Below are 23859 nucleotides of genomic sequence, written 5' to 3'. Positions count from 1 at the left end.
ACACCCGCACATCTGGCATGTAAGTCAAGGATTAGCACTTTTTCTTGCTTGGTGTCGCCTTCTGAATTTCCACTCTCCTCTCTAGGGCACCCCTCCGGTGAGAGCCGCGGCGTCTGAGCGTTGGTAGGGACTGTCATCCTGCCTGGCTGCCCGGTTTTTTGGAGAGGAGAAGTTGGCAGAGGGATGTTCCTGCGATGATGGCGCTGCAGCTTAAGAGCGGGGATGCCGCGTACTACCAGAGTGCAGAATACTGCAGAAACTACACTTCGCCGCCTGTCAGCTACGGTGACAGCAGCCATTATCTCGCACGATTGCCAGGTAAGGAGAGGCTGGTCCAGACAGGACCTGCCCTCTGACTGTCAGCAGTTCTCATGCGCATATGTGCGAGGATGGAGAAAAATCTAATCGGAGACATTTGCATATGATAGCGAGGATGTTTAAGCCGGTTGCCCTGGTGCTGCTGTCATCATCCTAATGTCATGCCGGCGGGTGTGAGGAGGGGGTACACGAGCCACCATTCTGTTCAGGTTATAGAGCATGGATGCTGCGATGCAAAATCTGAGGTTGTCGATACTCTTGTAGTCTCTCGCACTACAGGAGAGCTCCGAATCGCTTCATCCACGAACACTCCAGGTTTGAAATATGCGAAACCTTAATGTAATGCTTAGTTTTCTATCTCGAGCACCGCTGTTTGTGAGAACAAGCGAAATAATCGTTGTGGTCTCCTTTACTTGAGTCGCTGCACAGCTGATGGTGACATGTGGCAATTATACGGAAAGTGTTTCTTCCCTGGACCTGCAAAGTCGCTGTAATAGCGGGCTTTGCTGGCTGGTTTTAGGGGACTCGAGGTCAGTGTCTGTCATAGATGATGAAGATTACCGCATGAGAATGATCAACCCACTTGGTAATATCCGTGTCATCAAACAGTGAGTTGTCATATTCAGTTAAGGTTCTCAGTCATGATGAAAATGTCACAGTGAATTCACGTTGCAGTAATGCATGAATGTAGGTGGATCTGGGGGTGTAAAAGTACCCCATCAATGGGACAGCCACAGAAAAAAAAGAAGAATAAGTACCATTTTCATGCATCAGCCCGCTAAGTGATGAAAAATAAGAATAAATAAAGAGATAGACCTTTTGTGTGCCTTTCTCTGTGAATGGTTTTTCAGTTTAATAATGCTGCCACTTTTAACTTTGGTACTGTTATTATTGTCAACGTTTCTATGTTGCTGACTAAATGTTTTATCAGTTACCAAAGCCAATAATAACACTTGCAGCCAGAAATATGCACATACTTCCCAGCAAGATGTTTTGAAATTATGATAGTTATCTTCTATGAGATAGAATGGACACTAATCAATATAGTAGTAGCAGCTTAATGGATTGGCCATGTGACAGGGAGTCTTTAAAGGCAAATAGCACTGACATGTTAGATATTGGACCACTGGATCATTCTATTAACATAAAGTCTTCTCTAGTAGTAGTGACAGCTGAATGATATTCAAATTGTGACTGCGGCTGATATATAAAAATGGACCTGAGGCTTTATTGTAATGGTACAGTGGGTAAATTGCAAAGTACAGTAAGACGTATCTGGTCTTTGCTGCATATACTCTTGCTTGTCCAGTGCCCAGTGAAGCAGATGGAATAAGTGCAGGAGGCATGCGCTTCTCATTGCTCTATAATTGATGTGACACATCACAGAACGACAAGAGAAACTCTAGAGAAAATGAACACTTGGCCTATTTAGAGATTCTCGGTGGAGGCCATCAGATTCTCAGGCTCTAAGACAGGAGATTTTTTTGTTTCTTGCTTCTAAACCAAGAACTTTTGAGTCGAGCTCAAAAAAAATCGTAAGTGACTGATTAGTGAGTAACTTCCGATTTAGTTTTAAGTAATTTTTGAAAATTACTTTTCAGACTTTGAGAACAACATTGTTAGAAAATTGTGAGGATTACTGCACTTTCACCTTGTATTTTGGCCTTTAGAGTAATGCTATATAAGCTTGGTTTTGAATGTGTCATCTAAAAAGCCTCAAATGCAAAACCACAAATGTTTTTTGACTTTGCAGCAAGGTCCACTGCTGTAGACGTTTGAATATGGTCCGCGGCTCTGAGGACTGCACTATGTGGGTGCAGATCTGGGTCTAAGGAAAGAAGCAAGCTCACCTTGACCTATCTAGCTCACAGGAAAACTACAGAAAGACAAAAGAGCCAAAATAAAAGCACAGTTGGACAATGTTTGGGTTTTTGGTTTTTTTTCCTTATAACTCTGTTCATGTGTGCTAAATGAGGAGCAAAAAACAACACTTGAAATGCAGGTTGCTTTTTATGCCATCTTTGTGTGATCATCTTCCTTGCTTGAGCATCATAACTGTGCTCAGTTTCCTTCAAACCAATCAATCATTGCCTACAGTCCATCTGCCTAGGATCATAATAGGACATTAAACTAAGTAGATGCTGATTTTGGCTTCACACTTTGGAACAAAAACAAGAGATCAAGCAAAAACGAAAACGAAAAAAAACAACAACAACAAAGATTAAGGCAAAATATGAACAAATGGATTTAATGTTAGTGTGTGACATACACAGCAGTTGTAGATGCCTCTGTTGGTCATTATGTTCTCTGTACTTTCAGAGAAGGACGCATTAATTGAGCTGAAAATGCCAACAAGCGCAAGGAGTGTGTGGAAAAAATACAAAAATAAAGCTGTTTGATGTTTTTATTTCTCGAGTTCAAGAACAGATTGACTGTAAGGGCTTCGAAATGTGACCGTGTTTTAAGATTTTAATGATGGAGCCTGAGGAGTGAGAGGCTTCAAGTTACAAATGTACAGAGGTGTTAAAGGTCTCTCTGACTAGCAGAGGGACTGAAGTGCAGACAAAGAAAAGACTTGCACTTATGGTGATGGTGTAAAAAGACTGTTTAGACACTGCTCTATAGCAAACAGATAGAGATTCACCAACAAGCACATAGCCCAGTTACATTAATCTAGAAGAATATGCCGCATAATGAGATCTTACACAAAACTGTCGTGCCAAAAATAGTTTCTTTGCGTGCGCTTTGGGGGGGCATGAGATATCAGACCAAACCATCGGAAAACTGTTTTAAAAATTTGGGATCTTTTAATGATTTTAATTGTGAGCACACCTCCTGCAGTGCAATCTGGTTAAAACCCTAAAAATGGTTTATTCTACTGAATGACTTAGATAAAGTATAATGTCTCTCACACTGCTTGTTTGCTTGTTTTAGTTATTTGCAATATAAAGGAGTCGGGGAATTATAGGCAGTAGACTAAATTACTGTGAAGCATATAAGAGTGAGGTCATTTAAAAAAAAATGTGTACCAATATATAATTAGCACAATAACTTTTAGTGCATGTTATTATATTAATTAAAAAACTTTAGTAAATAGTTATAATTTGCAGAGATCCACAGAGGAGACCAAAACAGTTTTTCCTTAAAAAGCTGACCTCCTTGTAAAGTTATTTTGCAAGTTATCGTGTCATTCTTGGAGGCAGTGATGGTAGAGCTGCAACATCTTCAGGCTTATCTTATATTTTTAACTGGTATACAGTAAATGCAAAGCATGCGGTTAAATGCTCAAACTACTGTGTGGTGGCACGCTGTGTTCCCTGAATTGTTTAATGACCCAAGAAAAAAGGTCAGCCGTCCTGTGGTGGGGGTTTCTGAGTTGCTGCTGTTTCACTCAGCGATCCGGGGTTCTCTTGAGGCTGCTGCCAACAAGGCCGATGCTGTCATATGCAATTGGTGCGATTAATGAACATTGCTGAGCATTGGTGTTTCGTGTAGTTTAATATACTATACTGCTCTCATCAAATATCACCAGTGAAAATATGGTCATCTGAAGCATAAACTATCAAGAATGTTTTTGTTTTTCTATGTGAAGGGTTTTGGGACCACTTTTAATCTTTTAATTGCTAAAATTTTATTATCCTTGTAACATTAATAACACATTTTCCTGTTGTATTTCTCCGTCTTTGCTCTCAAGGCTCCATTTGCTGTGTTGATGTTTGCAATGCACTTTGAGTATGAGTTAGATTTTTCTGGCAGTGAGGCATTATTGTTCTGTTAGCTGTCTATTTACTGACTCACATTTGTGTTAACCACCTCTACTCCTGTTTACTACAAATAAATTAATGTTGATAGTCTCAATGGATGCCTGGGAATACCTCTGCAGGGTGCTCCAAAAACAGCACCGTGAACCTTTCATGAGGTGAAAACATGTATGGTCAATATGTTGTGACTGTATACAAAGCTTAATTACACACAGCTGCAAAATGAACTTACTGTATGTTACTGTCCTCTGGCATTTTGCTTGCGAGCTTGCTCGCCTCTCCTTTGCATTGTGAAGATGGTGAGTTCAAATACAGCAAATCCTCACAATCTCAGATGGAAAACTGTAAACATTTTCCTGTTTACAAAATTATTCCACATTGCAGAGGGACAGCATTACTGCAACAAGTTAAATGTCCCTGAACAGGCTGACTGCGTTTTGAATATAAAAACCTGTTACAAACTAGCTGCTATCACAGGTACAACACACTTATGGCCAGGTGGTTGCAGCACCTGAACCAGGCTCGCCCCTCCCTGAGCCTGGTTGTGCCGGAGGTTTCTTCCTGTTAAAAGGGAGTTTTTCCTTCCCGCTGTTGCCAAAGTGCTTGCTGATAGGGGGTCATATAATTGTTGGGTTTTTCTCTGTATCTATTATTGTAGGATCTACTGTACAATATAAAGCGCCTTGAGGCGACTGTTGTTGTGATTTGGCGCTATATAAATAAATTTAAATTGAATTGAATTATTAAAGTAGCTGCCAATGTGCTCATGAGCCATCTCCCTTCAAATCTTTTGGCCAGTCCCACCAACAGTCCCACCGCACTTTTTCCAGAAACTGCATGGTCTAGGTTTCCATCTTAATGTGTGGGGCACAACACCCAGTTCTGCTCGCTCTTCCAGAGTCTCATCTTGCAGTTGACAGCACTATAGTAAGGTCAGTGACTTGTCTGGCATACCTTTCTCCTGAGGTCAGCCAGGCCAGGTGACAGATGGGCAGCTAGACATATTGGACAGACAGACTGACAGTGAGCAGCAGTCGGAAACACAAACAGCCAGGGATGTTATTTTGGGTGCATGATTCACTTCTATCGGGCGTCCGATTGGATGATGAAAGCTTCCAGCACAGTGAATTTTGACACAGCTGTTGGCCTATTACTGACCTGACAATATGGGGAAATGCACTGACACACACACATGCAAACACACACGGATATATTATATTACTAATATTATGATACTGGAGCATCAAAAGAGAACAAACTGAAATTAGTGCAGCGCCATTACTAACATCATCCCTTTTTTATTATTTTTTTTCATGCAGCACACACATAGTTGTGCCTAGCCTTCACACACACACTCACACTGTATCAGCTTATCCAAGTAGTCACACTTCAGACTGTATTTTACTGTCGCTGCCTCTGTTTGTGTGTGTGCAAACAGATGTGTATGTAATGTCCTGTTTGCATGACCGCAGGCACTGCAACTCAGACTAATCTTTCTGGTGCCCACTGGAGTGTGAAGCTCTTCTGTCCGAGAATGTGTTTCTGTTTGATAATTTCTCTCCAGCCTTAGGGCTATTAGACGTATGTACTGTAGTCACTGAGTTCCCTCACAGTGTATGTTTGATGATCGGTCAGTCAACAGTATCTCCTTAAATCTGCATCATGACTCTTCCACATTCATTTACTTAAATAAAATGGAGATCATATTTCCAAATAAGTTTCGATGATTTTCCATATGTTTTGTCATTTACAAAGAATTTTCTTTTTATACAACTAGATCAAAATCTGTATTCCCAAATCTCCTGCTTCACGGTAGAACTCCCAGAAGAGATCATACCAGGTGTAAAAGCTTTCCACTACAGCTCCTGCAAATTCTGTCTCCTTTTTACCACGTGCGACAGAAAAAAAAAAAACCCCAAAATGCTTTTCTGAAATATAAGCAGTAACATTCTTCAGAGTGTATTTTGATGCAGAACAAGATCACAGCCAGCACAGTCGGTCTTTGAGGCTGTACTAAGGCACAGCAGCCTTTTGAGCAAAATGATACCATCAGCAGGCCAACATGCTCACAATGGAATTGTTAAAATGCGGATGTATAGCAAGTACAGTTTTCCCTGCGTTTACGGTGTTTGTTTATAGCTGCATTTGGTCATAAACTAAAGAACTGGACAAACAGAAAGCTCAATATAATAATGGTAAAAAGCCAGTAGAATCATAAACTGGTTTACAGTTCACACAAAGAGGAACATGATTATCTGAACCTAGTTTTGTGGAAAGCCTTTTGTAGTTTTTTCATACGCTTTACTCACAAGAAAATGTCATGGTGTTGCTCAAAGAAAAGAGAGCAAATTACCATTAGTCAGTCAGTGGGATACGTTAGCTGATAACTGAATAGAAAGTTGTGATGAGAGTCCATCCATCCATTCATCCATCACAACTTGTCTAACTTGGGGTCTCGGGGCTAGAGCCAATCCCACGGAGACGGAGCACAGCGGAGACAAGTCACCAGTCTATCACATATGGAGACACGAGTCATCCATTCAGTCTCAAACACAATGGTCAGTCAGAATGACTAAAAAAAAAATCTGAATTCCTGCTTGAATATAGTAAAACAGACAAGTGCCTAAAAGCCAACAAGGCTAATAAACATTAATGGAAAGAAATTGCATAAAATATAGAGTGCGTGTAAGTGACTGTATATTTTTCATTAATGTCTGCCTTCGTCATCGCTGATATCCTCATCAAGGTCACTGAATTTGCTTATAGGAGGTGTTTTTGTTTTCTAATATCTGTGTTTATGTGTGTAATGCAGACCTGAGTGTATTGCTTCTAATGTCCCCAGGTCCAGAAACCATGTTGAAGCCTCCCCTGAGTCTCTTCAGCCATCCCCAGCAGCCTTTCCAACACATGGACTCTCTACATCAGTTGGGACCTCCGCCAATGGCACCTGCACACCCTCTTGGTCCACCACCCATTGCCCCCGCTCAATCTATTGGACCTCCAACTATGGCTCATGGCCAGAGTCTAGGCCCGCCTCCCATAAATGCACCTCATACATTAAGGCCTCCTCCCATTACCCCGCCACACACTTTAGGCCCCCCTCCAATGCCTCCAGCTCAGTCATTGGGGCCTCCACCAATGGCACACACCCTGGGGCCCCCACCAGTAGATCACACACAAGCAATAGTGCCTCCAACCATGGACCTTACACAGCAGCTGGGGCCTCCACATATGAACCCTGCACAAGCACTGGTGCCTCCACCTGTAGTGGCACCAACAGCAGGTCGATTTCCCCTCCCTCCCAGCCCCTTGTCCTCACCTCCTGCTCCCGGCCCTGACCCTTCACAGATGCCCCCAAGGCCCCTAGGACCAGCCCTCATCCCAGCTCCAGTGTCCAGCCTCATCTGCGGTCCACTCCCAGGCCAGGCAGCCCCAACCAGTGAGCAGCCCCAGGATGAGGGCTCCTCGCTGGGGACAGAGGAGCAGGAGGACTCTCTGGGACTAGAAGAACTGTGTAAACCGCTGTACTGTAAACTCTGCAACGTTACCCTCAACTCTGCTCAGCAGGCACAGGCTCACTACCAGGTCAGCTGACAGCCAAATTCAGACATGCAGAATAGCACAGAAAAACATGTGAAGAATCAAATAAAATCTACATCTTGTATCTTTCTTTGAAGGGAAAGAACCACAGTAAAAAGCTACGAAATTTCTATGCTGGCAGTCAGCAGCCACCGGCCATCAGGATCCCAGAAGCCCTTGAGACTGTGGGCCAGACAGCCCTGAGCTCAGGGTCCACCGACAGTGACGCAGGCAGGCAGGTAAGGCCCGTATTTAAGAACTAGCACCAGCCTACCTTAATGCTACAGTGTTAGCTTAGGAAGTGGGTGTGCTGTTGCTGAAGTGGCCTCTCGGATGATGGCGGTCACTTGCTCTGAGGAGGTGGTAGAGAACTGCATAGTCACTCTGTTTCATTTAAACAGCAGACACTCACAGCATACACTCACCACTGTACACTCAATCCCTGCTTTTTAAAAGTCTATTTATTCTAAGTAACCAGTGAAATATTTGTTTTATTATGTTTGCTAATAAAATAACAATCTTTCTGACAAAAATAGCATCATCAAAATATTTCACCTTTAATATTACATATTAAATATTATATCTTTAATTTACTTTAATATAATATTACTCTCTGGAACATCTTTATCTCCTGTTTTCAAAATCTTTGTAATATGTCAATGTAATATTCAGACAATTGTAGAGTTTAATTCCTCTTACTAACTAATAGCTTCCATTAGGCTTTACTTTCATCTTAAAGGCAATGAGTTCTTCCTCCTGCTGAAATGGAACATTTCTTTCCTTGTTTTCACAGTGTTTACTCCAAATCTCCTCTCACCACAAACACTGTGCTGCTTTGTCCTGTCTCTGCAGGCGCTGTATAAGGGGGCGCCCCGGGTCATCTTGGCCACAGAGAATGACTATTGTAAATTGTGCGACGCTTCCTTCAGTTCACCAGCAGTTGCGCAGGCCCACTACCAGGGCAAGAACCATGCCAAGAAACTACGGCTGGCTGAGGCCCAACAGAACTCGAGTACCATGTAGGTTTTGGTGAAGACATGTTTGCTTTATTGGACAGAGATTTCATCCTCACTGTGTTTTATGCAGGCATAATACTGTATATTTTGTTTTGCAAATGTTCTAACTGCACAAGTGGAGGCCCACTACAGACAATACCTTGTTCAGCATTAACTGAAAAAGAAATGTAGCAATTGCAATCAGATATACAGTGCATTGCGCAAATATCTTGAACCATCCGTCGTTTCTTTACAATTTGCTAGAAAAATAGTATAATAAAACAGTATATAAGCAAAAGCAGTTTCTATTATCTTAAAAAAGCATGCAGCTGAATATTTCGTATGACCACCTTTATTTTGCAACACAGTCTGAACTCTCTTTCTCTCAAACATCAGGAATAGTTCTCTGGGCTTCTTAAAGGACATTCAAAGCTCTTCTTTGGATGTTGACTGCCTTTTAGTCTGCTCTCTGTCAACATCATCCCACACTGTTCACTAATGTTGAGGCTCTGGGTAAACTAGTCTATGATTGATAGTCTTCCATTGTGAGTTTCTTTTCAAAGGTGTGCCTTTACTGCATTAGCAGTGTGCTTGGGATCATTGTCATGCTTAAAAATGAAGCCAGTGCCAATCAGATGCTTTCCAAATGGGGCTGTGTGGTGGATCAAAGTCTGACCAAACTTTTCTGTGGTCATCACACTGATGGATGAAAACATCCATTTTGACAAGATCCTGCACCACTGGCTGAATTTCAGCCCCAAAACATGACAGAACCTCCACTGTGTTTTACAGATGGATGTAGACACTCGTTGTTGTACCTCTTTCCTCACCTTGGCTGTAGATATTATCAACATTTGAACCAAACATTTCACATCTGGAATCATAACTCCAACAGGCCTGTTGATAATTACTTTAAGTCCAGTTCTTGTGTAATTTGGTATACCTCAGTCTTTTCTCCCTGTTTCCCTTCTTTAAAACAACTTCAGCCACCCTTCCACTGAGATAATTTCAGATGAGGCCTAAATGGATCAACTGAAGGACCAAATGCATCTCTCAGGTTCTCTGTCAGTGTTTGCTGGATATTTTTTCTGTTGTGGACAGGACATACTGTTCATCTGCTGTTGATAGCTCTTTTTTATGCCTGCGCATTTTTTTTTTAGTCTTCCACTTGTTCAGTTTCCTTAACTGCTTTCTGCTGATCGCACTTTTGGAATCACTGTGTTGCTACAAAATTACTATTTTGTTATTTCAAACTGTGTTATCTTTGGCAGTTTTAATAGATTCAACCAAAGAGATAAGAACAAATCATGTGTTTTTACAACAGGCAGCTAGACCAAAGTCCCTAAAGGTATAACTTACCAAAGACAAATTTGGTAAGTTGTTATTTATGGACATAACACTGGTTTGTCCCTAGAGTTAGGTCCCTTTTTATGCTTGAATGATTCATAGGTCAGTGTTAAGTCGCTTACCAAACAAACAAACAAAAATCATTCCTCTGGAAATGGTCAGGTACAAGAATTGGACTGAAAATGAGTGAAAAAGCAGTCTATGTCCAAAGAAAAACTTTGCAAGACCAAGCCTGTAGAACTCAGGTATGGAACTCCAGGCCTCGAGGGCCGCTGTCCTACTAGTTTTCCAACTAACCTGCCCTTGTAGCTTCTTATTGGCAAAACACACCTGATCCAGGTATTCAGCAGCAGGTAGGGCAGGGATATTTAAAAAACAAGCAGGATGCTGGCCCTAGAGGACTGGAGTTTGACACCCCTGCTATAGAACTACTGCTCAAGACCATCTTTGAAAATAACATGAAAGTCTTAGAGAAATGAGGGGTGACTCAGGGCTTTGGCAAAATATTCCATGTTTCAAGCTAGCCATGTTAACTTTACATGTGATATGGGACCAACAATTGTTGACTCTAGCTTTGCCTGTTACAGGGAAAGCAGCAATGAGACAACTCCAAGAAGGAACAGGAAAGATGGCAGTGAGTACCGGCTAGTGAAAAACCGTCGCAGCCCACAAGTACCCGCTTCCATGCCAGGTAAGATAAGAAAATTAAATGCTAATTAAAAAGTGACATCAGCATAATTTAAAGATAACTATCAAAAGTCATCTGATAAACTCTACATTTAAGTGGCATTGTTGTAGCTATCTCGGTCAGTAAAATGCAAAGATATGGAGATTTTGTCCTATTCCACGTCTATTCAAAGGCTGCAAACTAGCAAAGCAAATTCTGAAGTTATTTAATGAATTGACCAATAATATGTCTGGCTATTGAGGGTCATGTCTGTTACTGTGTTATCTTAAGCGGTGGTTGGAAAATACGTCACTACAAACAAGCTATATTCAGCAGTCCTAGAATAAATGTCACCTGTTCATACACAGTGGTTTGAGGTTTGAGGACCAATCAGCAGTAAACTTGGCTGTTTCTTTAATGATCTTATATTCTTTTATTGGAGTTATTGGTTGTGTCTTCAAACAACTCTATTTGATGCACACTAGCCTTTGAAATTGGTCTTTTTATGCGGCATAAAATGTGATAAACACATAATCTTGTCTGTGTATGGTACCTACCCCGAGAGGCCACTGTTCAAAATGCCAATTTCTCTTCTAAAAGCTGATTTTGTACTTGCAAAAACCCCAACAGTCTTTCTAAAGAGATATAGCGAATGCTGTAAAATCCTTTTCTTAGGTCTAGACCTGTTCCATATACTGATAATTCATGTTACAGCAGCTTTCATGACCCGTAGTCATTTTCAGCAGCCTTTGAGGGCAGTGTCTGTTTGCTGAGTCAGTGTGGAAACTGTCAAAAAAAACTAAATGATGTCACAGATAGGAGTTATTCTCCTAAAGCTCTCTCATGTCATTGGATTTTCTACCCTTTTTGGTGCACCCACCTACTTATGTCCAGTGCATGACCCTTACATGGTCACACATGTTTTACCGGCCGGTGTTTTCTTTCTTTTTTTAAGGCTGAACGGTCTTCTATAATTATTATTTAACTGTATTTTTCTTTGTGTTTGTGTGAGTGTCTGCTTTCACCATCGTGTGCATGTGTGAAAACAGATACAGAGTAAGGTAATGTCAGACTTTCTGCTGACGTCAAGCTACCATCTCTTTCTGCACGTGTCTGTTTCCTATTCTGTCTTTCCACACACATAAGCACCTGCACTTCAGCTCGAGATAAAACAAGATAAATCATAAGTCATACAGTAAAGCAAATCCCTCTTAGTCTCCCGCTGACACACTCTTCCACAGGCAAAAAAAAAAAAAAATCTGCTGATTTAATCAGTTTTCTTGATGGACAATCCCTAAAATAGCTTCTCTCTCTCGTTCTGTCTTTTTTATCTCTCTCTCTATCTCTCTATTTTCTTCTCCTTTTTCTGTGTTGTTAAAACACACACATACACAAGCAACACTCACATCATGTAATCACAGACACCTTTCAGCTTTTCTTTCTGTACACATTTGTGTACCTTTATCACACACACAGCACTCATACACACATGGGTCTGGGATGCATTTTTATCACTGAACAACAGAAAAAAAACAAACACTGCAGATGAATTCATTCAACTACAATATCAGTAGCATTTTATACGAAGTTAAAAGTCGAAGATTTAACAGATAAATTTAAGACAGTAAAATGCTGGCGTTTTCCTATGCCCATTTCATATTTTCAATGCATAATTATAGCAGCATCCAGAGGTGGCAAAGCTACACATGTTCTGCACTTAAGTAGAAGTACAGATATTAGTGTTAAAAATACTCCAGTAAAAGTTGAACGAACAGGATTATCTTTCATGTGTTTCGGTTTAGGCTCAAATCGGCTTGATGTTTGAAGGTCCGCAGTGTGATATAATAACTCCACCCAAATCTGTCAGCAATGAGCAATGAGCCTGTTTTGAAAATGTAAGCAGCAGAAAGTACAGATATTTGTTTAAAAAGGGCATAAAAGAAAAAAATGGTCTTATAAATAAATACTCAAGTATGGATACCTGAAAATTCTACAGAAGTACAGTAATAAAGTATTTGTACTTCTGGCAGCATCTACTCTTACCAGTAGCATTTTATAAAAAGATAAGAGTCATAGTCAAGAAATGCTAGCATTTCTTAATAATGAGGGATGGGAATCCAATAGTTCTGCTGGGTTTTTTGGTTAGAAATGAGCAAAACAAAACAAAAAAAGTGAAGGAATTGTGAGATGTCCTATGTTCAGTCCATCCTTTAACCTGAATCAAAAATGTAAACTATATTGTGGTGCATCTAACCAGTCACAATTATAGGTAAGTGTACTGTCAACAGAGGGAGATATTTTACAAAGAAACAATACTCTGAGAAAAGCTACAGTATTAATAAAGTTTAGCTTATCTGAAGTCCGGTGAGAAAACCAACACAAATGCTTACTGTGTACCTTTTAATATCACAGCCCTGTCATTAAGAAACAGGAGGATCTGATTAAAGAAATAATCAACAGAATTCAAATGTAGGCTTAGTCTATGTGCAGGTACAAATAGGTGCCCTGTTTCAGGGTCATATGTTACTGCTTACAAAATAAAAACGCAAAATTGTTTGCATCAATGGGAAAAGTTGCATCTAAGAATGTGTTTTCATTACTGCTCATCGGGGTAATGTAGAGACATTAAAACATTTTAGTTCCAGGAATGATGAGGCTGTCTTACAGAGAACTGATTTGTAAGTGCGCAGTGGTTTCTTACCCAGTGAGCTCTAGTATGAAACATACTGTAACCTTCGCTGGAGCAGGTTAGGCTGAAAGCATAAGTTACCATGCTGGTGCATGCCAGCGAGATGTAAACCACCTTTGTCCATGTTATTCTAGTGCTAGGATGGGTTTCTTCTGGGAGCTTTATTTTCCCGCCATTAACGATGTTCTAGGTTGATTCTCATCTCATTTTGCCACTGAATAAGGCACTAGTTGAAACCTAAAGTTGGACCCTTGGCACTGTATTGTGACTTCCTTCCTAATGCTTAGACTAGATTAAGTGAGAGAGCCTACAGAAGGCAAACATCTCTTAAAAATAACAGTTAGCAGCCATCCATCTCATCTCTGCAATCTCTCTTTCTCTCCCTCAGGGCCGTACTACAACCCCAGACCGAGGCAGCGCATCCCCCGGGACTTGGCCATGTGCGTGACTCCCAGCGGACAGTTCTACTGCTCCATGTGCAACTGCGGAGCCGAACAGGAGACGGACTTCAGGCAGCATTTGGAGAGCAAGCAGCACAAAGCAAAAGTGTCGGAGCTAAGATACCGCCATGAGATGGAGAACCTCGGCTACAGCTAAGAGACACAAGAGGGGAAGGGAAGAGAACATGTAAAGAGTACAAGAACGCAGGGCAGGAAACTGAAAATACTGCCATACTTTTGAAGATTATATTTAGTGGAGTGATTACATCAACTTCTCTTTGCACTTAATTTGATGTATGGATTAAACACATAATCTTTCAATTTGATAGGAAATATATAAATAGAGGTGGCTGGTTGTGGCTCAGGTGGTAGATCAGATTGTCCACAAAGTGCAGGGTTGACAGTTTGATCCCTATTTCCTGATAGCTTTTCATGTCACATCTGCTCTGATACAGGAGGCTAAAATTGGATTCCATTAATCCTTGTATTGCTCTAGAAAGTGTGTATTTAATCAGCTCATAACATGCAGAGGAAATAGTAGATTTTTAATCTTAAAACTTTGAACAAAAAAGAAGAAATCTGTTTTCTAGCCGCAGAATCAGACTACATTTTTAAGCCATTACCCTTTCTTATACTTTTTGCTCCAGTTCCTCCAAAGCTTTAAGTGGGTTACATTCTGACTCAGGGCACCGGTAAACGCAAAAGAAATGCAAAGAAATCTGAAAGAGGGGAAATCAGGGTTTTGTTTTTTTGGCAGAAAGTCAGGTGGACATGAGAGGAGGCTCAAGAAGCCTCAGCAAAGACAAAGATACGCAGAAAGTTTGAAAAGTACAAAAATGCAGACAAGGTTGAGTGAGGGGGCAATTACTTTATGTTACATAAACTTGGGAAAACAACTACTGAGTTTTAGTTTGAGATGATTTTTTTAAACTCTTACGAGTAATTTAGCCCTACAGGTATTTTTTATAGGCCCTGCAGCAGGGACTGCAGGGGAAAACTTACAACCACAGAGCCACACGGGACACAAATTCAACATCTTTACAACCAAACAGATGTAATAAAATCCAAAGTACTACTTGCTAATTAAAAAAAAAAGCACAATGAACTTCACCTAATGAAACAGTGTTATATGAAACTGTGAGCCTTAGCTGACTTCTTACTTGTCCTGAGGTGTGTATCAGGCTGAAGGCTCTTGCAAGCCTTGCTGGTGCCTTTGGAGGAAGTTAGGCTAAAGAGTAAGCTTTGGCTAGCCATTTTGGCAATATAGTAAAAAACCAATCTGTCACATTGATTGGATTTTTCTGTATTCACAAATGTTATGTAAATATTCTTAATATTGCATTATAGATGTAAATAGACTATAGTAGACATGAATCCTATTGATTATTTGATCAGTGTTAGCTCACCATCTCTTGTAAATTCTCATAATCTATTTAACAACTATCAGGAATCTTGTAAGTGTGCACTGAGTGAATGTCTTCTTTATGAGCACTGTATGTTTGTGTGTGGATTTCACTGTGGGCCCTCCGTACCACTTTGGATGGCGCCTTTGTAAGTAACTCTGGTACCGTCAGTTCTGGTTAAAAAGCTGCTAGTCTCATCATTTTTACTTTGGAAGGAAGGAGAACAGAGTGCCAGCAGAGGCTGCCTCTAAGGGCGAAACATGCTTTGATGACGAGAACAAGACAAAATTTTCCTCTTGAAAAAAGTTCAAACGCGCAAACTCATTCACTCAAGACGCTTTCAAACCGAACGCACTTAACTCTAAACTTCTAATTGACTCGCAAATTGCAGCGCTCCTGGATGTTTCTGCTTGTGAGACATGTCATTTAATGCTCCCAGTCTTGATTCCCAGAGGGGATGTAAGCAGGTTTTACTGCAGTGTGTGCAACGACTGCTAAATAGTAACATGGATTGTGCCGCAATGTTTTTTTTCTTTGCTTTGGCCTGTTTGTGTTGTTTTTTCCACATATGAGGAGATCCAGCTGTGTTCCTGTGTTTAGCCCATTCTGGAAAAAAAAAAAAAGTTATATAATTGAAGTTAAATTGGATTAACTGTTCCAGTTTAATGGTCCTGAGCTGAACACAGCAAGTTGTCACAATGCATTCAAAGTCTATAGTCACATTTAAAATTGCTAAAAAAAAAAAAAAAAGTAATAATAAAATAAAAGTCTTTTATACTGATCTGCGCTACAGATATCAATGATAGTGAAGGGGTCACAAAATGTACATATTCAAACAGAAAAGCTTGTCATTCAAAGCTCTCCTTACACACTGCTGATCCTTTAATCCTTTAAAATAGAACAGTGGGTTTTTTTCCCATTGTAACAGTGAAAAGATTATCAGCATACACCTGTTTTTTTCAGTGTTCAAAAATCAATAATTTGTTATTGAAAAGAGAAGAAAAACCTTCCCTTTAAATCTGCTTTTGCGACCTTTTATGCAGAGGAAACAAAAAAAAAATTCCCCAGTAATTAAATCAGTCTGATCAGTTCATATAATTAGATGAGCTGGAAAGCGGACTTGAAAGCAGCATCCTGGCCTTCTCTTTGCTCGGCTTTGTTTGCTGCAGGGAGAGGCAGCTGCTCACATCTTATATTTGTCTCCAGAGCACAAATACACACACTTGACCACACACTAGGATGCTCGGGAGAATAGCACTGTGAGGACAAAGCGCTGTGGCATTTTGGGGGATTAAAACACAACAGCAAGGCAGAGCTAGAGGGACGCACAAGCAGAAGGCGTTCAAAATAAAGTGCTCGCCTGTTTATTAGCCCACCTTGCCGCACAGTTTAATGAAACAGGAACAAAAAGCCGTGGGTGAGCTAGTCTTGCGCGTTGAGGCAGAGTTGCAGTCTGTTAATAGCTCTCCTCCTCCTAGAAATAACACGCTTTGTCTTACATGAAAGCGCTGGGAGCATTACCTTTTATTACGCTGACAGGCTCTTGGACTCAAAATGAGAGTCACACTCCAGTGCAGCTATTGAACACCTTCTGCAAGTGCAGGAAATGATAAGCTGCAGAGGAACGAAGAAAACGAGGAGATCACAGGAAGCTAGTGGGCTTCTACAAATAAAGCCTAAAGATCCAGACAGAAATGTTCATAGTGGAGCGTTTGGACCCCTTTCTGTGATAATTCCACCTGTTTTGTGGCTTTTTACCACTTAACATGAGGCACTGATATTTGATATTTTCTTGTTTGATAGTAAGTTTGTCGGGTAACTTCTGTATAAATGCTGCCCATTTACCATAAATTTAGATGGCAAATGGGCAGCATTATTTGTAACTCACATAGCCTTTTGATGACATTAAAAAACATTAAACGCAACCTGTCTTTGTGCCACACACCAGCAAAGTATCCACTGCCATCAAGATGCCCCAGAAATCCCTGGTCTGTGTCAAAACCAACACAAAGTGAAGTACTGGTTGTTTCTGGGTGAATCATGTGACTGTCACAGGGATGTAGAGGTGAATTCTTTGATGGGTAGAGATCGGTATCATGGCGCTATTATGCTTACACATACTGTTGTTATTCTGCATCTTATTCATCTTATTATTAACTTTACATTAACCCATGGTCACACAATCAAGTTAATTTCATGTGGGCTGTAGGCTGCCAGCATACGTGACACACGTGGCTCAGTGGCAGGTGAACATGTGGAAAACTGCATATTCCTGCCAGCGTGTGCGAGATCTCTGTCGTTTTCCCCCCACAAAGATGACATTTGATGACCTTCCCTTCCCTTCATGTTGAGTTTTGACACCTCAGTGTACATCAGGAAAGACGTGGTTGATGACCATTAGAACAGTTTGCAGGTTTTTCCAAAGGTAGCTGCACAGGCAGAGACCACCATCACTAACCTCTGATGCACACCCAGTCATTTTGTTCTATAAACAATCCTGAAATTTGACAGAAAGAGCTTCAGGTAGGCTTCTAAGGGATAAATAAAATGTCGCAACAGTTGTGATTCGCCGCTATATAAACAAACCTAAACTGAACTAAATTGAATTTAAATCTTGGAGCTAATGTTTAATTTGCTCTGGTAGAATGCGTCTGCCATCCCCCAACTTTCAAATAGATTTCCACCTGATCTTGTCTGTGCCAGTCCAATTACAGCCGGTTATCAAATACAGGGCGAGTTTGATGCAGTGACTCACCCCTCTGAACGCTGTAATCACTTTACATTTTTCCCTCAACATGACGCCACACGTTGCTCTGAGTGTTTACAGGTCTAATTGCATCCAGGAGCATTGAAACAGACTAATTTGCATAAGCACACGTCGTAGGTGATGCCACGCTAATTATCTAGAATTCTAATTATCTAGTGTTGTAGAAAGGTTGGCGTTAGCTCCAGGGCCTGAACCTCTGGTTCAAAGGGCAGCGTGCACAGGAAATAATAGGAAACAATCTGTGTCAGTGTGCACGCACCGATTGATATGTCACACGAGTCGGGCCTCAAGAGGATTTACAAGGACTTACAAGTGTTTGTAATCAACATTTGATTCTAAAACGTCTGTTTTCTTTTCAAGAGCTTAAAAAATGGCAAAATTATTGTTTAGCAGGAAAATCTCTGAAACAGAAGGGTCAAGCTGAAAAGAAACGATTAAGCCTGAAAAAACATGGCAAACACAATTTGCACTTAATGAGCTGAAACACAGCAGCCCACCAGTTAAGTGCTCCTTTTACACAAGACTATTTTTGGAAGGATATTGTAGCACTGAAACGTTTTTATGTTGTTTTTTGTTGTTTGTCTTTTGGGGTTTTTTGCATCAGAGGATTTCTATTAATTGGACAAATGTTTCACACAGTCAAAGGCCAAAAACGTAAATAAATAAAAGCACTGTGGGAAATAAATGTATTTACATCAACATATGTCCATTAACTGGTACAAATGATTTAAATTGGTCTGTTTAGTTATTATTTGGTATGTTAATGTGCTGAAACAGTTCAAATATCTGGGACACTGTATCCATTTTTATTCTATGTTTACTTGTTAGAAACTATAGAGAATGTGCGTACAATATACTTAATAATTATTGGTTTCACTTATCTATTTGTGGCTCTACTTCAGCAGCACAGGTTAATAAGTTAAACTTCAGTGCTTCGCAGTAAATGACAGAGTGTGTTACGTATCACACTATATAAAATGTATCTGGTTTATTTTGTGCATGAGTACAGTCATACCTAATAACTGTTAAGATCTTTCTACCACAGGCTGAGACTATAAGGCTGCTGTTCAGGAGTATTTAATGAAGTTTACACAGCTGGTTGTTTGGAAATGTCTGTGTGCTGTGACGAATCTGCAAAATGGTACTGGAAAAAAATCCCACGTTTGCACTGAATATAAAAATACACTGATGTTTATTTAGAAAATGTGTTCTACCATATGTTGTTTAGTTCAAGTGAAGACTTTGTTGTCATTATTTGCCTCTAATGAACTCCTATGCTAAAATTTATGAGGTGAGAAGCCGAAGCTGTTGCAAATGTGTGTGATATTTGTCATTTCTGTGTGTTTTATCCATACACTGGACTGTTGGACTGAGGGTAGATGGGCAACACTGTGCGGTTAGGTAGAAAATCCTTGACACAAATTCTGCTTTTCATGCTGAATTATATGGTGGCCCATATAAAGGTCAAATGCCCTGCAAGTTAGGAAAACACCGGCTAATAGGAAAACAAAATGATGCAAAAGCACACAAAACACAACAAATGTTGAATAAAACACCAATAGAAAAAAAAACGTAACAATTCACAACAGAAGTGTTTTTGGGAAGACAAGAACTTGACCGAAGATCTGAAGAAGTGGCAGAAATCAAAAACATGTGAAAGACTGCACTGAGACCTGTTTAAAAGAAGTGAAGGATTCTTATGAGGGAGAAAAAGATCCAAGGTAATGTGCGTTTGAACTGAGTGACTCATACAATACTGAGCTGCATGTTTGCTATTAGCTTTTATTGTTAGCTCGTCACTTCTGCAGTTGGTCCATCACGTTATTGTCTCCTCAAAACCCCTTCAAACTGATTCCCCTTTTTTGTTAAGGTTTTGCTGCGTTTTTTTCTATTTCCATAGTGTTTTCTTTGTTTTTACTGATGCCACTGCAGAATTAGGTGAACTGGAGTGTCTCATTTTAAAGACACCATGTTAATGGGCACAAAATGTGAAGGATATCATCAAGAACACTAAAAGGTTTGCTCAGGTCAGGCCAGGTCGGTGTCTGGTGTCTGGATAGAACTAGATCCAAATCGTTGGCTTACCATTATCTGAAACACTTTTTCAGTTAGGCTACACATACAGGCACACAGTCGGGATTAGTTAGCCATGCTCACCAGTGGTACTACGCCATTGTTTTTCAAATGAGGGCAACAAATACATAATAAGGATTCTTCACAAAACATGAGAGACATTTCTACTTGTTTTTACAGCTGGATTTCCAGAGAAAGTAAAAGTTTTGTGAGTGCTTTTTTTTTTTTTTTTTTTTTTTTTTTAACTTTCATTCTGAAACTTTGATTCAACTCTTGGGTCTGTGCTATAGATCCAAGAGGTAATTAAATTAGCCCAACATACAAACAGCTCCCCAGGCTCTGTTCAAAGCTCTGTAACCCAACCCTCTAAAACTCACTAATTACTGCATACACACGCTGCTGTGCACACAGTCTCCTTCATGTTTTTTGTGATTTTAGACTGATTGTGTAGTGGAACTACATTTTTGCCAAACTACTTTTAATCACAGTTTTCTGCAGCTCTCTGCACTGACAGCTGCCTAACAGCTCACGCTGACAGCACTCTGACCACACACCAGTTCCAGACTGTGGTTACAGCCCATAACTCCCAATGAAACCACACACAGTTAAGGGTCTTTCTTGACCTTTAGCTGTTATAAGCTTTGGGGAAAACTTTGGGGAAAATCTGTGAAAGAAGATCTTTCACAGATTTTTCACAAGCAATCTGTTACCACAGAATAAACCTCAGCTTACTTACGTTTAAGCACTGGGACAATATCCAAACTCTAGAAGTTGCCAGAAAAGGTGACATCTGTTAACCAATAAAGTTTAAAGTTACTGCTAGGTAGATGTTAGAGGTTTTAGAGACAGGATAACCATTTGGCTGTGTTTTCAACCCTTTAAGATAAGCTCCTGGTCTCAGCTTCAATTCTGTCACTCAGATGTGCGAGTTTTTTAAATGTTCTGATGAAACTCTCAGCCAGAAAGCGAGAAATCATATTTCCCCAAATCCTAGCATTGCCCAGATGTCTTGTATGTTCCCTTCCATTACCATATTAGTTTTTTAATAATTAAAATAGGTTAGGCTTGCCTCAGTCATAAGTTTATGTATCCTGACTGATTCAGTCTCATGCACTGGCAAAATCCAGGACCCCCCCCCCCCACCTTCATTTACAGTGTGGGGTCCCCCAAACCTCCCATAATGCTCCTGTAATCTCCTTGAAAACCTCAGCATACTTTTAGTGCCTCTGAACAGTGTTGCCAATATACCACTGACTGACTGACTGACTAAATGGATGCCTGAACACCTTGTGTGTGTGTGTGTGTGTGTGTGTGTGTGTGTGTGTGTGTGTGTGTGTGTGTGTGTGTGTGTGTGTGTTGGGGGGGTGGGGGAGAGTTCTGAATAAATGTGGCGATCACTATAATGGATCTAAGCTAATAGTTATTACAGTGAATTCGTGTCTCAAGCTTTCTCTTTCACGACCCAGCTCCTACCGCTCCTGGGGAAATAAATGTTCTGTTAGTTGATGCTGTTATTGACTCACAGGGAGAAGACGCTCCTCCATAGCCTAGTTTCCACTGCACTGATAACCAGGCCTTACTCATTATTCTTGATATTACTTCTGCCAGGAAAGCTGTTTCTGTGCCCCTGGTATTGTTTATCTGTCAGCGGGATATCACAAAAAAAGTATGAGCAGATTGCCGGAAATGTGGTGCACAGGCCGTTAGCACAAGTCATTAGCTTTCATCAAGGATGGGATGGCTCTTTCATCTGTTCGTTCTTTTTGTTTTTTCTTTTTTTTAAACTGTGATAATGTTTTATAAAATAGCGTTTTTTAAAAAAAAGTTTTACTCTGCATTAAAACAGCGATATTTACAATTCATTATGATAAATGCTAGGCTATGCAGTGCTACTTCACATCATTGCATCAGTGGTCCTAGAAGACTCAAGAGGGATTTGCTTCAAACTGACAGCTCAGCACACGTCTGACAGTCAGCTCAGTGAGACATCAGTATGAATCTGACTGAAACAACAACCATCACTCAGGGCTGTTATTGGTCTTTGGTTCTGATGTGTGCGTGCAGTACTGTGCAAAAGTCTTTAGCAACCCCTCTTTTTTATGTTTTGCTTCCAAGGAGCCAGCCTTTCATGTCAGTTTTAAAGTGGTCTCCAGCAACAGTTCTCCAGGCTTTTTTTTTTTTTTTTTCAAAGTTATCCTTTGGACAACTTTGAAACTACTACTACTGAAAACCTGACTAATCACAGCATGGTGTGCAGTGTGTTCTCAAAGAAATTGAGGAAACTGGGCTAATGGAGGACAAAAGAAGATGCAGGAAGCCTAAAAACTGTCTACAGCAGATGATCATTACCTGAAAGTCATGTCCACAGCATAAAATAAATCCAGCAAAGACCTGAGAGATATATCTGGGGCTGCAGATGATCCATGAAAGCCTCATCAGTAATTAAATTCAATGAACTGGCCTCACCAGTTGACAGACCTCAATATTATTGAAGCATGATTAAAATACACAACATATTTGCAGGTGTTTTAATGAATCAGCGCACCTGTGTCCCATATTTCTAGCAAAATATTAAGAAATGAGGCGTGACTCAAGACTTGTGCTGCACTGTATATGCATTTCTTTTTACCTTTTTACCTTTTCTGCACGAATAACAGTAGAAGGTCTGTAATTATAAAGGAAGTAACACAAATCTGGTGCGACTAAAGGTAGGTATCTGCAGAATTACTGGAACTGAATGCAGGCAGGACTAATGAAGTTTACGAAAGACACAGAGGAGTCATTGTCGGTATGAATTCATGATGCTTTATATTATATTTTTATGTAATAATAAAACTATAAATAAATAAATAATATATAAAATCCCCAATGCAAGGGGTTAAAGTTATCACAGTGACAATTTCTTCTTTGTTTGCAAATACATAAAGTCAACTGGCAGCTTCTTCCTTGATCTCGCATTGTCCCGGAATTGTAATACATGTCAGTTATAACATCTGCTAATTGTTCTATATGAACAAGATTAAAAAATGAAATGAGCCGTTGCCTCACAGCAAGAAGGGGTTAGACTCCACCATCTCACCGGGGCCTTTTTGTATGGATTTGCATGTTCTCCTGTGCTTGTGTGGGTTCTCCCTGGGTACTCTGGCTTCATGCAGACATGCGGTTAGTCTGTCTCTTTGTGTTAGCTGGTGACCTGTCCAGGGTGTAATTATGAGGTCTGTGTTGCCTCCATTGTCCTCACCTGTTTTTGTTTTTTCACCTGTTCAGTTCCAGGAAAGAAGATTTCTATATTATTTACTCACCATGCAGTCCTTCTCCTCATTTTATTTGAGATTGTTTTGTTAAATGACTGCTCTCTATAGTTCAGTAGAAACATATAACTTGTCTTTTATAGTCCTTGACATGATTATTTTCTGAGTGCCTCTTCATTTGCTGTTTTTCTCTCAGAAGAACCACCAAGAGGCTTGTCAAGTACAAGTGCAGCAGGAGTTCGAGGCCACCAGGGCTCCTGCTGCAACAGTTTGCCTTAGAAAAGCAAAGTGTTGTTTAGACATTTATGAGGAAGTGATGACCTCCCCCTGGGGTGGAAACGGGATTTTCCTGGAAGAGACACAGAAAGTCAAACATGCTGGCCTCATATACGAGACATCTGTAGATTTCCAGTTGTGCCTCAGGCAACCTGGGGACGTGCAGCAGTGGTCTTTGTTCCAGTGTTGTGACAGAACAGTGCTAGAATGGAGGGAGACGTTTCAAAACAGGAAGTTGGTGAGTGTGAAGAAGCCAAATGTTCAGGATCTACCTGTAGGCTGCTGCTGCAAGG

General features: G+C 40.4%; 1 protein-coding gene across 1 annotated transcript; it reads left to right on the top strand.

The window, feature by feature from the left end:
* Nucleotides 1-127: 127 nt before the first annotated feature.
* Nucleotides 128-22910, top strand: zmat3 (zinc finger, matrin-type 3). The gene is made up of 6 exons (XM_063500520.1): nt 128-318; nt 6922-7664; nt 7757-7897; nt 8511-8677; nt 10588-10691; nt 13745-22910. Exons 1-6 carry the CDS (start codon nt 195-197, stop codon nt 13951-13953), a joined length of 1488 nt encoding a protein of 495 aa, XP_063356590.1. The 5' UTR covers nt 128-194; the 3' UTR covers nt 13954-22910.
* Nucleotides 22911-23859: the final 949 nt, after the last annotated feature.

The sequence above is a fragment of the Pelmatolapia mariae genome, linkage group LG17, assembly GCF_036321145.2.
Source record: "Pelmatolapia mariae isolate MD_Pm_ZW linkage group LG17, Pm_UMD_F_2, whole genome shotgun sequence".
NCBI classification, from domain to species: domain Eukaryota; kingdom Metazoa; phylum Chordata; class Actinopteri; order Cichliformes; family Cichlidae; genus Pelmatolapia; species Pelmatolapia mariae.
Note: the sequence above shows the minus strand (reverse complement) of the source record. Positions and strands in the feature narration are given on the sequence as shown.

Bases quoted from the DNA above. Each gene is read 5' to 3' on its own strand.
- zmat3 (XM_063500520.1), top strand. From the start codon at position 195: ATGATGGCGCTGCAGCTTAAGAGCGGGGATGCCGCGTACTACCAGAGT. The intron at 319-6,921 runs GTAAGGAGAGGC...TAATGTCCCCAG, and splicing joins TTATCTCGCACGATTGCCAG to GTCCAGAAACCATGTTGAAG. The intron at 8,678-10,587 runs GTAGGTTTTGGT...TGCCTGTTACAG, and splicing joins CAACAGAACTCGAGTACCAT to GGAAAGCAGCAATGAGACAA.